General features: G+C 39.1%; 2 protein-coding genes and 1 non-coding gene across 3 annotated transcripts; all 3 read left to right on the forward strand.

Annotated features, from left to right (window-relative positions):
* The first annotated feature begins 7,334 nt into the window (after positions 1 to 7,334).
* LOC145565748 (small nucleolar RNA R71) lies at positions 7,335 to 7,440 on the forward strand. The gene has a single exon (XR_014095128.1). It is a non-coding gene; the product is annotated as a small nucleolar RNA R71 (small nucleolar RNA).
* Positions 7,441 to 10,110: 2,670 nt separating this feature from the next.
* On the forward strand, positions 10,111 to 13,424 carry LOC145565130 (uncharacterized). The gene is made up of 8 exons (XM_081625222.1): positions 10,111 to 10,191; positions 10,318 to 10,433; positions 10,682 to 10,996; positions 11,081 to 11,216; positions 11,280 to 11,607; positions 12,151 to 12,305; positions 12,348 to 12,432; positions 12,793 to 13,424. The coding sequence occupies exons 1-8, from the start codon at positions 10,111 to 10,113 to the stop codon at positions 13,422 to 13,424; spliced, it is 1,848 nt and encodes a 615-aa protein (XP_081481348.1).
* Positions 13,425 to 13,703: 279 nt separating this feature from the next.
* LOC145565131 (uncharacterized) lies at positions 13,704 to 14,172 on the forward strand. The gene is made up of 2 exons (XM_081625223.1): positions 13,704 to 13,729; positions 13,773 to 14,172. The coding sequence occupies exons 1-2, from the start codon at positions 13,704 to 13,706 to the stop codon at positions 14,170 to 14,172; spliced, it is 426 nt and encodes a 141-aa protein (XP_081481349.1).
* The last annotated feature ends 428 nt before the right edge of the window (positions 14,173 to 14,600 follow it).

The raw sequence follows: 14,600 nt of genomic DNA on the forward strand, positions 1-14,600 counted from the left end.
GAATGGATTAAAGGCAAAAATGAACATAAGAGACCAAATCATGAGTCAAATTGAGCAAAATAACCTCAAGCATTGAATTATCAAAGCAATAAAACCATTATAAAGAATACCCATGAGAGAGAAAATGACCAACAATGGTGAATAAAAGAATCAAGCAAATTATACAAATTCATCATGAAAAAGCTTCAATTTAACACTCAATGATATCATTCAACACAAATTACAAGTTAAAGGAACCAACAATGGAGTTCTGCCATGAAAGCAAAAACAAGGTTTCAAGCTTGAACAATGAGGAAGAAGATGACTAGAAAATAAGAAATTATACCTCAATGTAGCCTTGAATTACTTACAAATTGCCCAAAATGAAGATTTAAGAACAAATAGAACACCCAAAGATAAGTTCCGAACCTCAACACAAATCCTCAAAAGGTCAAAAATAAAACCAAAATTTTCGAATTTTTGGTTCGAAAATCTGGAATTTTTCTTGTAAAATTCGAAAATGAGATGAGTTAAATGTAATTTGATGTTAGAATGAGAATAAAAGAGGTGAAATTGATATGCTTTTGCAAGAAAGATAATAGGGTTTGATGAGAGAATAGAGATGGGAAAGTTGGGGAAAAAAAATCAGGGAGAGAGAAAGGGGGTATAAGGCGATGCTCTTGGGGTTATAAGGGGCCTGGCACGCGCCAGGCTGCTGCGGCTGGTGCGTGCGCACCAGCGCAGGGGCTGGTCTTGCATTGGGCGACGACAAATGGTAAAAACCCCTGCCTACCTGGTACGTGCGCGCAAGCAGGGGGTGCGTGCGCACCAGGTAAGGCTAGTTATGCTCAAAAATTCAAGCTAAACTCTGACCCCTGTGGTGCGCACGCGCAGAGATGGGGTGCGTGCACACTAAGGGGGTACGGGGATGATTCAAAAACTGTCAATTTTTGCCAAAGTAAGTGAAAAATTTCTGACCCTTTGGTGCGCGTGCACCAAGCAAGAATATTTCAGCCATGAATATACTCTCGTGTTTGCATAATGGGATATTTGAAAGCGCATTCGAAAAAGAGAAGAAAATCAATAAAAATACAAACATGAGAGCATAAAACCCCAACAATATTCCACCTAAACTTAACAAAACCTCGAGAAAGCTTGAAATAACACCAAAATTGTTTGAAATTGTCTCCGAACCAATCTCATGGTACCTAAAATTGCGAAAACAAATAAAAAGAAAGAGAAATAAGAAAAATCTCAAGGATAAAAGAAATATAGAAAAATGTAAAATCAAAAGAAAAAGGTTAGAAAACCGGGTTGCCTCCCGGGTAGCGCTTGTTTAATGTCAAAGCTCGACGTCCTCCACTAATTAAGGTGGTTGCCGGAAAAGCAATAAGTGAACAAGGCCAACAAAAGCACCATCGAAATACTTCTTGAGACGATGGCCATTGACCTTAAATGGAGAAGAAGAATCCATCATTGAGACCTCTACAACACCACTTGGAAAAACATTCTTAACCAAATAGGGACCGCTCCATCTTGACATGAGCTTTTCGGGAAACAACTTCATTTTTGAATTGTAGAGAAGAACCTTATCGCCAACACAAAAATCTTTCTTCTCAATAAGCTTGTCATGTGTTTCCTTGGAACGAGCTTTATACACACTAGCACAATCATAAGCATCAAACCGAAGCTCCTCTAACTCATGAAGATCTAACCACCTTTTCTCCCCCGCACTTGCCAAGTCAAAGTTTATCTTCTTGATTGCCCACAAAGCACGGTGTTCAATTTCAACCGGGAGATGGCATGACTTGCCGTAGACTAGGCGGTATGGAGTGGTACCTATGGGGGTCTTAAAAGCCGTTCGATAGGCCCAAAGAGCATCATCCAACTTATCCGACCAATCCTTTCGATTTCTTGCAACCGTCTTTTCGAGAATAAGTTTGATTTGACGATTAGAGACTTTCACTTGACCGCTTGATTGAGGATGATATGGGAGGCCGAATCTTTGATGGACCCCATGCTTTCTCAACATCTTTTGAAAGGCATGGTGAATAAAATGAGAACCGTTGTCGCTTATCACCGCCTTGGGAACCCCAAATCTTGGAAAGATTATCTTCTTAAACAACTTCATAACCACCTTGTGGTCATTAGTTGGGGAGGCAATGGCCTCAACCCACTTAGACACGTAATCGACCGCCACAAGAATATATTGATTTCCGAAAGATGAGGGGAATGGTCCCATAAAATCAATACCCCACACATCAAACACTTCTAACTCAAGTATGGGTTGTTGAGGCATTTCATTTCTCTTGGAGATGTTCCCAACTCTTTGACATCGGTCACATGTCTTGACAAAGCCCCATGAATCCTTAAAGAGGTGTGACCACCATAATCCGCATTGAAGGACCTTAGTGGCGGTCTTAGAGACACCCATATGGCCCCCGCTTGGATCCGAATGGCACATTTTCAAGACACTAGGCACTTTTTCGTTTGGCACACAACGTCTAAGTAAACTATCGACCCCACGCTTGTATAAGATGGGATCATCCCAAACATAATGCCTTGCCTTTCTCTTGAGCTTCTTTCTTTGATTCTTAGAAAAAGGAGGAAACTCCCCACATGCGAGAAAGTTCACTAAATCGGCAAACCATGGGAGTTCCCTTGCTTCAATAGCATACAAGAAATCATCAAGCATTCTATCCTCAACCAAAGAACCATCATCTTGAATTTGAAAATCTTCCAAACGAGAAAGATGATCCGCCACAACATTTTCCGCTCCTCTTTTATCCCTAATCTCAATGTCAAAGGTTTGGAGCTCAAGAACCCACCGAATCAACCTTGGCTTGGACTCTTTCTTGTCAAAAAGATACTTGAGAGCCGCATAATCCGTGAAGACAATGGTTTTGGAACCCAATAGATAATAACAGAATTTCTCAAAAGCATGAACTATAGCCAAAAATTCCTTCTCCGTTGTAGTGTAATTCCGTTGAGCTCCATTTACAGTGTGTTTGGATAGAACTTTTGGAAGGAAAGGGAGGGGAGGGAAGATGAAGGAAGGGGAGGTGAAGGAAGGGGAGGGGTGAAGAAAACCAAATCCCTCATTTGGATAACAGAGAAAATGAAGGAAGAGAGAGTGAGAGAATTTGCTTGTTCTTATGAATTTTACCTATGGCTGAATGTGCTTGATAATATGAACTGAAGTTCTCAATTTTACAAAATCAATAATTCACATATCAATTTCCATAAAATAAAATTCTGGAAATATAAAATTATTACATATAAATTTTCCCAAAAAAAATCTGGAAATTAAAATTTCTTCTCGATTTTCCAAAACCAAATTTTCTGAAAATAATTTTCCGAAAATTGATTTTTGAAAATTAAAACCAAAATTTCTGAAATTTAATTTTCGAAAATCAAAACATTTTCTAGAAAATCGATTTTTGAAGATCATAATCATTATTATGAAATTTGATTCATGAAAATAAAAATCAGATTTCATGAAAAATTGATTTTTGTAGATCAAAACCAGAATTTTTATATCTCAACATTTGAAATTTTTATAATTTAAAATCAATTTCAGAAAAGAAAAATAAAATTAAGATCAATTTTTAAAAGGAAGAAGATGACGGCGGCGGACATGGCGGAAGAAGATGACAGCCTGCGGTGGAGGCGACAAACAGTCGTAGGTGCTGGAGAAATTAAAAATCAGTTTTCCTTCTAAATCTTCTCTAATTTGAAAAGATTTGTTTCTTAATTGTGGAAGGAAATAATTTCCTTCCATTTCTCTTCCTCCCAATTCCCTCACCTCCCATTTTTACTATCCAAATGGAGGAAAACTCATCCCTTCCTTTCCCTCCCCTTCCCTTCCTTCCATTTCTCTCCATCCAAACAAGCCGTTAGAGTCTTAGACATATAATAGATCACATGAAGTTTCTTGTCCACTCTTTGACCCAAGACACCTCTTATTGCCGAATCACTTGCATCACACATCAACTCAAATGGTAAATCCCATCTTGGAGCTTGAACAATTGGAGTAGAGATTAGAGCTTTCTTCAACTTATTGAATGCCTCCAAACACTTATCATCAAACACAAAGCCGGCATCTTTTTGAAGAAGATCATTAAGAGGTTTTACAATGAGTGAGAAATCCTTGATGAATCTTCTATAAAACCCGGCATTCCCTAAGAAAGATCTCACTCCCTTTACGTTCACCGGAGGTGGAAGCTTTTCAATGACTTCAATTTTAGCTTTATCCACCTCTATCCCCTTATGAGAGATCTTGTGGCCAAGGACTATGCCTTCCTCCACCATGAAGTGACATTTTTCCCAATTCAAGACCAAGTTCATCTTCTCACACCTTGCAAGACATTTTTCAAGGTTTTCAAGGCATGCCTCAAATGAAACACCTCCTACGGAGAAGTCGTCCATAAAAACCTTCATCTCCTCTTCCAACATATCTCCAAATATACTCATCATGCATCTTTGAAATGTCGCGGGAGCATTGCAAAGGCCGAATGGCATTCTCCTATAAGCAAATGTACCATATGGACAAGTGAAGGTTGTTTTCTCTTGGTCATCCGGGTGGATAGGGATTTGGAAAAATCCCGAATAACCATCAAGAAAACAATAGAACTTGTGCCTTGTTAGTCTTTCAAGCATTTGATCAATAAAAGGAAGGGGGAAATGATCTTTCTTTGTTGATGTGTTTAGACGTCTATAGTCTATACACATCCTCCATCTCGTGATCGTCCTCGTCGGGATGAGCTCACCTTTCTCATTCTCAACGACGGTCATACCTCCCTTCTTTGGGACAACGTGAATGGGAGAAACCCACCTAGAACTAGAAATGGGGAATATGATTCCCGCATCCAAAAGTTTGGTGATCTCCTTTTTCACTACCTCTCCCATTTGGGGGTGTAGCTTTCGTTGCCTCTCAATAGAAGGTAAAGCACCCTCCTCAAGAGTTATGTGATGTGTACATAAAGCGGGGCTTATACCTTTGAGGTCATCAATGGTATAACCCAAAGCACCTCGGTGCTTTTTTAAAACACCACACAACTTTTGAGCTTGATGCTCACTCAAAGAAGAGCTAACAATCACGGGAAAAGTGGAGTTGGGTCCCAAAAATTCATACCTAAGGTGTGATGGAAGAGGTTTGAGCTCAACCATTGGAGCACCTTTACCTTCCTTCGATGTTGCCACTTGCAACACTTCTTGGCTAGAAATGCTCAAACACATTTGCCCTTCAACATCCTCAAAGCTTCCATTGAGCAAATCTTCATACAAACCCATCTCCTTGTTTGGAGTACCTATCTTCTCCTTATTTAACAAAACATTCTCAAGAGCATCGTTAGAAGTGAGCAATTGCTCATGCATGGAAGACACAATATGATCAAGAGAATCAATTAACATATAATTTTCTAGAGAAGAACTTGGATACTTCATGCTATCATTCAAATCAAATTCTATCACTTCATCCCCTACTTTGAGAGAAATTTTAGCACTTTTTACATCTATCAAAGCACCCGAAGTAGCAAGGAATGGTCTCCCTAGAATGATGGGGATATTAGCATCTTCATCCATCTCAAGCACAACAAAATCCACCGGAATAACAAATTTCCCGACCCTTAAAGGAACATCCTCTACCTTACCCTTAGGGAACTTAATTGACCTATCGGCCAATTGCAAAGTGATGTTAGTAGGTAAGAGTTCTCCTAGCTCAAGTCTTTGGTACACCGAGTATGGCATAGGCTAACACTAGCTCCTAGGTCACACAAGGCATTCTCAATTTGCATTTTATAAATGGCACAAGGGATAGAAAAGTTTCCGGGGTCTTTTAGCTTAGGTGGCATCTTGTTCATTATGATAGCACTACAATTCTCGGTCAAGTTCACTGTCTCTACACCATCACATGTCCTCCTACCACTCAAAATATCTTTGAGGAATTTTGCGTAGTTGGGCATTTGGGTGACAACTTCGGTAAATGGTAAAGAGAGGTGAAGTTGCTTAAGCATGTCTATGAATCTTCCAAATTGTTCATCTAACTTGTGTCTCATGAATTTTTGTGGATAAGGAAGCTTGGGTTTCACAATCTCTTTCTCCACTCACGCTTCACTAGGCTTCTCAATCTCAACCTCACTCAAAGATGCACCATCTCTCTCATCTTCAACCAAAGCCCCTTTTGTGCCCTCTTTAGTCTCACTCATCCTAGGCAAACTCTCCTCAACGATCTTACCACTCCTTGTGACAATAGCATTAACCGGTCTCTTAGGATCTAGGCCTTGGAAAGGTAAAGAAGAAGGACTAGCATGGTCTTTCAAAGCATTAGCAAGTTGAGAAATTTGATTTTCAAGCATCTTATTATGAGCCATCATTTCATTAAATTTCTTATCACTTACGATCATGTAAGTGTTCAACAACTTTGTTTGATTTTCAATGATTTCTTCCAAATTTGTTCTATGTGAAGAAGAAGAGGATTGAACATAGGAATTATCATTTTGGGCCTTTGGAGAAAATCCGGGTGGAGGGCCTCTTTGAGCATTGTTTTGAAAATTGCCTCTACCTTGATTGTTCCAATTACCCCTACTTTGATTTTGACCATAACCTTGATTATGGTTACCACTACCTTGATTATGATTCCCATAACCTTGGTTTGGATTACCATAATTTTGGTTTTGATTTTGGCTACTATAACCTTGATTGTTATAGTTACCTCGAGAACCTTGGTTCCCTTGCTTCCTATAACCACCACACCTTGGTTATAGTTGTCAAAATTGCCATGATTGTTGTAATTCCTATTCCATTGACCTCTTTGATTCTCAAACCTAGAATCATGATTATTTGACACATAGTTCACATACTCATTCACATTTCCATCTTGATCATCACAAACACCCATACATGCATGAGGGCAACTAGAAACATCATGCTCATACGACCCACGATCATCACAAAATAAGCATCCACTAGGCATGTTACTAGAAGAAGGAAGGGGTTGAGAATTTGAAGACGTACCTCTCCCCTTAGTTTGGGAGGGAAGACTTGAAACTTGGTAGGTAGCACTTTCCAACTTTGCCTTGATAGTGGACATCTCCTTCCCCAAGTTTGTCATTTGAGAGGATAGATTGTTGATTGCATTTAGATGATCAATCGAGTACACCGAAGAGCTACTCTTTCTAGTTGACTCTCTTTCTCCATCTTGCCAATCTCTATAATACCTCACTACATCCTCAATTATGTCCACCACTTCCTCTTCCGTTTTGTTCATGATAGGACCTCCGGCTCCTCCATCTAAACATGATTTTCCTTGAGGGCTAAGACCTCCATAGAAGATTTGAATGATTTGATAGGTTAGAATTCCGTGATGAGGACATTCTCTTTGATACTCCTTGTATCTCTCCCATGCTTCATAGAGGCTCTTATTTGGCTTTTGCTTGAAACCTTGAATCAAAGCTCTAGCTTCCGCCGTTTTCTTTTGAGGATAGAAATGGGATAGAAATTCCTTTGTGACCTCATCCTATGTCCTTAGAGAATTTGGCTTAACCTCCTTGTCTAGCCATTCCAAGGCACGCCCTATAAGATAAAAGGGAAAGAGCTTGAGGCGGATGAATTCTTGGGAAATTCCGTTCACCTTGATAGTATTGCAATACTTCTCGAACTCCTTGAGATGCTTTAGTGGGCTTTCATGCTTGGCCCCACTAAATTGTCGCCACTCTATCAAAGTGATCATTGCCGGTCTTATTTCAAAATCATTTGCCGGTGTTGTAGGTGGAGCAATCCCACTCTCAAATATATATGCACCAGGAATCCCCAATTCTTTCAATGCCACTCTCGGATTTTCTCCCATTCTTGCTTGTTCTTCTTGTTGTGGCTCTTCTTCACTTGAAATGCTAGGGCTCAAAGATCGTCCAGCACTCCTCAACCTTGCAATAGTTCTCTCAATTTCCGGATCAAATGGCACTAGTGAATGATCACGTGCTCTATGCATAAAATCTCAAAAGAAATGGTTAGTAGCACGGCTACAAATGTAGCCTAAAAGAAAATATTTTTGTATTTTCAATTAATGGTGAAATAGACTCAACAACTATAACAAAGCACCAATATCATGTCCCCGGCAACGGCGCCATTTTTGACACGAGGAAAATGTAGGTCGTTCTCTACCCTTTCCTAGAGCCAAAGAAAATTTATAAACACTCGACCAACCTAATACGAGTATATAGTAAGTCAAGGGTCAAACCCAAGGGAATGAATAGGTGTAAGCTATAGCCTAGGTCAAGCTACTTCGAAGTTTGAGGGAAGATGCGGTTGGTAACTAAGGTATCAAGAAATCTAGATGAATCGAGAAATTCAATATACTAAACACTAGGGATATAGGTTCCACATGCAAGCTCAATGATTATGCTAATTGAAGGATCACTCAATCAATTCAAACATTGCAAAGGACAAACAATAGTTGCAATCAAAGGAATTCAAGGGCTATCTCCTATAAGCCAAGCTAGGGATCACTATGAATGGCTAGCTAGGAAAATCACAACCAAATTCAATCAACTAAAGCAATTCTCAAATCAAGGGTTCATGTCATTGAAATTTGCAATGCAATCTAGATTAATCTTATAGGTTGATCACTCCTAATCTAATTAATCACATACACAACTATGTCAACCAATTTAATTGCACCATTCAAATCAATTTAGCATCATTAACTAGCAAAAATCATCAATCAAGCATGCTTCCCCTTCTACCTAGCAACTAATCTACTCACTAAACATGGTGAAATTAAGAAACAAAAAAAATTCAATCAAATTCATATTCATTTAAAGCTAAATCAAAAGAAAATCAATCAATCAACAATTTTTAAAACAAGGAATGTAATCTCAATCAAAATCCAAGAAACTAGAAGGAATTGCATTAAAAGTAAATCAAGGGAAAGAAATCTTACAAACATTCATTGAATTGAAGAAGGAATTTCAAAATTAAATTGAAATCTAAGATCAAATTCAAGTACAAACAAGTAAATCTTAAGCTTCTCTCTCTACTTTCTCTCTCTACTATTTCTGGAAAAATTCTCTCTCTAGTACCAAGTTAAGTCGTCCTTCAAAAAGAAAGTCAAAAGCTATAAATAAGAAAAATCGAGCGAAGAGGGCCGCACAGGCCGTGCGCACGCACAGCCCAGCCGCGCGCGCGCACAGCTGGGTCTGCGCGCACGCACCCCTGTAGCGCGTGCGCACACCCCTGTGCCACGTGCGCACACCCCTGTGCGATGCATAGGCTTTGGCTCCTTCGCTTGCTTGATCAAACTCCGCGCTCCCGAGCATCCCCATCATTAGTGCACTCGAGATGATGCCCGCGAACATGGCATTCCCAAAATGAGCAAATTGACTTGATTATTCACCTACAAAACACAAATAAAACAAAGAGAGGAAGCGTAGCAAGGTAAAACTAACACTAAAATTATGAATTATCAACTAAAAATATGAAAAACTCGTAAAAACCAATCGAGAACTAAAGTGAATTATAAAAATGGAAAATCAAATAAAACTAAAAGAATTATATGAAAATGATGAAAGAAAATAAAGAAAATGAACCTAAATCTTATTCTTTTGAGCGCCATAAACGACGCTCATCAATTACGGCTTCTCTCTCTAATCTATTCTCTCTCCTCTCTTTCTCTCTCTATTCTGTTACATTCATCTTCTTCTTCTTCCTTTCTTATTATATTTTCTTGAAAACTCCAGCTGATCCTAGTTAAGGATAAGCTCAGGTAAGGTTTCATCCTTATCAGTGGTATCAGAGCCTCTACTATGGCTTCTCTCTGGTGGTTTAATTCTAGCACCATCTGTTACTACTCATGTCAGGAGAATGGAGACTCAATTTGCAAAACTCAAGCGAAAAGTTGAGGCTCAAAATCTGAGGTTTGATGAACTTGTCCGATTGATACAGACTATGAAGGATAGTGTTCCTGTGCCCAGACTTGAAGGTCGTCCAACTTAACCAAAGTTGAGGTATAATCCTAAAATTGAATTTCCTAAGTTTGATGATAGTAATCCTAGATTGTGGATTAAGAAATGCTTGAAGTATTTTAATCTTTGTAAAATTCCTGATGATCAAAAGGTAGATTTAGCCTCCCTTAATATGACAGATAAGGCTGAAAACTTGGGTAACAATTATTTATCAACTCGTTCTGCTGTTGATTGGAATGACTTTGTTATTGATGTTAATGGTCGATTTAAAGCTGAATTTTGAGTTAATGTGGTAGAGGAATTCAATAAGCTAAGTCAGGCTGATTCTCTTGAGGTATAAGTAGATGAATTTGAGAACCTCAGGGCTGTTATGTTGTAGGACAACTATGTTTTACCTGAAAAATACTTATTGGAAAGCTTCATTAGTGGGTTGAAGCCTGGTATTCGACCTTTTGTTAGAGCTTCCAAACCCCGGACTATCACTGCTGCTATTGAGTATGCTAGATTTCAGAGTGAATCTATCTCTGCTAACTTCCAGAAACCTATCAGACCCCTATTTACCTACCAGAAACCCACATATAATTCTACCCTTTCCAATTCCTTAAAACCCCCCTCTGGCCTACCCCATCCCTGAAGCCAAACACATCCCCTAAACACAATAAACTTAACAAATATGTCCCTGCACCTGAAGCAGAGAAAATTGCTAAGGGACTCTGTTGTTACTGTGATGCCCCCTATGACAGAAACCATACTTGCCAATTCAAGGAACCTCAGCTTTTTCAAGTTGAAATTCCTGGGTTGGATGCTGCAGATTCTGCTGTGGTGGAATTGGAGGAGCAGGATGTGGATCCTCGCGTTTCTTTGTGTGCTCTTAATGGTAGCCAGAACTTCCACACTATGAGATTGAAAGCAATGGTTAAGGATACACCATTACACACTTTAATTGACTATAGGAGCACCCATAACTTTCTAGATATTCATCTAGCTGAAACCTTGGGGTGTAAGAGTGAGAATATTGTGGGCCAATCTGTCTTGGTAGCTGATGGAAATCATTTAATGTGCTAGGCAGTTTGCAAAGGCTTTACTTGGACTATAGGTGGTCATGATTACACAGCTGATGTTATGCTCATCCCTTTGGGCAGCTGTGACATGGTGTTGTGTATCCAATGGTTGAGCACCTTGGGATCTATATCTTGGGACTTCAAACAGTTGACTATGAAGTTTACCATAAATAATGTTGAGGTGATGCTTAAGGGTATGGCAATTCAGAAGCTTAAAGTGCTTTAGGATGCTCCTTCCCCAAAGTTATTATCTAGTGCTGCTCAACTTTGTTTTTTGCAGGTCTCAAAGGTTTCTAAAGTGTGTCCACCTACTTGTCTGATCCAAGTTTCTAGTGAGGAAGGAGAACATGATGAGCATACTGCACTCAAAGCTAAATTTGTAGAGGTCTTTGAGGAACCAAAAGCACTTCCACCTAGCAGAGGAGTATTTGATCACAGAATTGAGCTAGAACAAGGTTGTGGTGCTGTGAATATTAGACTTTACAGATATCCCCTTAAGCAGATTAACATCATTGAACAACTTGTTCATGAAATGTTTGAGAGGGGAATAATTCAGTCTAGCTCCAGCCCCTTTGTTTCCCCAGTTGTATTGGTGGGAAAGAAGGATGGTACTTGGAGACTTTGTATTGATGATAGGGAACTGAACAAGAGAACTGTGAAAAAAAAAATTTCCCATTCCTATCCTTGATGAGTTAATAGATGAACTGTCTGGGACTATGGTATTCAACAAGCTAGATCTCAGAGCTGGCTATCACCAGTTGAGAATTCACCCAAACGATGTATTTAAAACAGCTTTTAAGACACATGAGGGCCACTATGAATTCTTAGTAATGCCATTTGGTCTTACTAATGCCTTTCCTCATTTTAGTGTTGGATGAATGCTATCTTTAAACCCTTATTAAGGAATTGTGTTTTGGTGTTCTTTGATGATATTTTGGTCTATAGTAAGAGTATTGGTGAGCATTGGATACATTTGGATCAAGTTTTCAGTTTAATGGATGTAAACTCTCTGTATACCAAGCTCACCAAGTGTTCTTTTGCTGTTAGAAAAGTGGAATACTTAGGAAATTTTATTTCTGAAAAGGGAGTGGAAACAGATCAAAGCAAGATTGATGTTGTTAGCTCTTAGCTTTGTCCTAAGTTTGTCAAAGAGCTCAAGAGTCTCCTTGGATTGGCCGGGTATTACAGGAAATTTGTGAGAGGTTATGCTAGTATTAGCAACCCACTTACTGAGTTGTTGAAGAAAGGAGCATTTGAGTGGAATGATGTAGCTCAATCTTCTTTTGAGCACTTGAAAACTGCTCTGGTGAGTGCTCCAGTATTGGCACTACCAGATTTCTCTTAGCAGTTTGTTGTAGAAACTGATGCCTCAAAATGTGGCATTGGTGCAGTTTTGATGCAGGATGGTCACCCATTGGCTTTCATTAGTAGAGGTTTGGGCTCCAAATGGCAGAGACTTTTAGTTTATAAGAAAGAGTTATTAGTCATGGTGTTTGTTGTACAAAAATGGGAGCAATACCTTATCAGTGCCCCATTTGTTGTCAAAACAGATCAAAAAAGTTTGAAATGGTTGCTACAACACAAAATCTCTACCCCTTTTCAGCATTTTTGGCTATCAAAACTCATGGGGTTCAATTATGAAATATAGTATAAGGCAGGCAAAGACAATACTGCAGCTGATGCTTTTCTCTAGGTTTCCTGGTTCTGAAATTTTGCTGAATGCAATTTCTGTAATAGACTCTGATTTATTTCAGCAAATTCAAGCTAGTTATGTGCTTGATATGAACACTCAGGCTATTTTTCAAAGCTCTTGCAAGGTGAATCTATTGCTGGATTTAGATTGGTGGATAGTTTGCTGAGAAAACATGGAAAGATTATCATTGGCCCTGATGCTAGTTTGAGAGAGAAACTAATCTCTTGGCATCATTCTTCAATGGAAGTTGGACACTCAGGTAGAGATCAGACCATTAAAAGGATGCAGGGTTTGTTTTATTGGAGAGGCATGAATAAGGATATTAGTCCGTTTGTGAGGAAATGTGTGGTGTGTCAAGCCTCTAAATATGACACATTAGCCAAACCTGGTGCTTTACAACCTCTCCCTATTCCTAAGAGTATTTGGACTGATATTTCCATGGATTTTATCACTGGTCTTCCCTTATCCATGGGATTGAATGTCATCTTTGTGGTGGTGGATAGGTTGAGTAAGTATGCTCATTTTATATGCCTTAAACATCCTTTTACTGCTTTAGAAGTTGCTCAAGTATACTTAGATTATGTTTTTAAACTCCATGGGTGGCCTAGGAGTATTGTGAGTGACAGGGATTCTGTTTTTCTCAGTCAATTTTTGAAGGGGTTATTCACACTACAAGGAACGGAATTCCTACTGTCCTCTGCATACCATCCTGAGACTGATGGGCAGACTTAGGTGGTTAATCGTTGCTTAGAGTCTTATCTGAGGTGTATGACAAGTAATAGGCCTAAGGAATGGTTTAAATACTTACCCTTAGCTGAGTGGTGGTATAATACTCATTTTCATCCTACAATTGGGATGACTCCTTATGAAGCTGTTTATTGCCAAGCTCCACCCTTGCATCTTCCCTACTTGCCTAGAGAATCTAAGAATAAGGTAGTGGATCTTTGTATGCAAAAAAGGGAATTAGTCTTAAGATAACTTAAGGATAATTTGATCAAGGCACAACATAGAATGAAGATGCAAGCAGATAAGAAAAGGTCAAAAAGGCAGTTTGATGTCAATGACTGGGTTTGGTTGAAGTTGCAACCCTATACAACATTCTATCTCTCATAGGAGTAATACTAAGCTTGCTGCTAAGTATTATGGCACTTTCAAAGTCACTACAGCTGTTGGAAAGGTGGCTTACAGGCTGCAGCTTCCTAATTTAGCCAGGATTCACAATGTTTTCCATGTCTCCCAGCTCAAACCATTTAAGGGTATGTTGCCTGAAACTGTAGCTGTGCCACCTGATACACCACAGGATGATCAAGCTTTGTTGCTGCCCTCTCTCATTCTTAAGACCAGTAACATCAATACTCCTGAAGGATCTAAGGTTAAGCGTTTAGTTCAATGGCCGAACAAGCTAAGGCATGATGCCACTTGGGTGCTGATGGAAGATTTTGAAGCCAGATTTCCTGGTTTCTTTAGTGATGAGACTTGAGGACAAGTCTATTAAAGGGGGAGGGTATGATACAGGATAATATTGTAAGCCTGAGTTTTGGCTGGAAAATTAGTTAAGCCATTTTGTTATTTCATTTTAAGCCTGTTTTTGCATTTTTGTCTTTTCTGTTTTTGGGTTAGGACAGTTGGCTAAAGAATCTTTTTTGTTATGAGGTCATGCCTTATTAATGCATCAAGAGTTGTAATTAAGAGAATATGAAATGAATTACAGCTTCTCTCTCTAATCTTTTCTCTCTCCTCTCTTTCTCTCTCTATTTTGTTTCATTCATCTTCTTCTTCCTTTCTTCTTATATTTTCTGGAAAACTTGAGCTGATCCTAGTTAAGGATAAGCTCAGGTAAGGTTCATCCTTATCAGTTGACTATGAAAACAAAACCAACTTAAAACCTTCGCGTTAGTCTCACAAACA

The sequence above is a fragment of the Chenopodium album genome, chromosome 10, assembly GCF_948465745.1.
Source record: "Chenopodium album chromosome 10, dcCheAlbu1.1, whole genome shotgun sequence".
NCBI lineage: Eukaryota > Viridiplantae > Streptophyta > Magnoliopsida > Caryophyllales > Amaranthaceae > Chenopodium > Chenopodium album.

Excerpts from the sequence above, each read along its gene's own strand:
- LOC145565130 (XM_081625222.1), top strand. The coding sequence starts at position 10,111 with ATGACAGATAAGGCTGAAAACTTGGGTAACAATTATTTATCAACTCGT. Across the intron at positions 10,192-10,317 it reads GGAATGACTTTGTTATTGAT|GACAACTATGTTTTACCTGA; the intron begins GTTAATGGTCGA and ends GTTATGTTGTAG. Across the intron at positions 12,433-12,792 it reads ATTGGCTTTCATTAGTAGAG|GCTATTTTTCAAAGCTCTTG; the intron begins GTTTGGGCTCCA and ends ATGAACACTCAG.
- LOC145565131 (XM_081625223.1), top strand. The coding sequence starts at position 13,704 with ATGAAGATGCAAGCAGATAAGAAAAG. Across the intron at positions 13,730-13,772 it reads ATGCAAGCAGATAAGAAAAG|TTGCAACCCTATACAACATT; the intron begins GTCAAAAAGGCA and ends GTTTGGTTGAAG.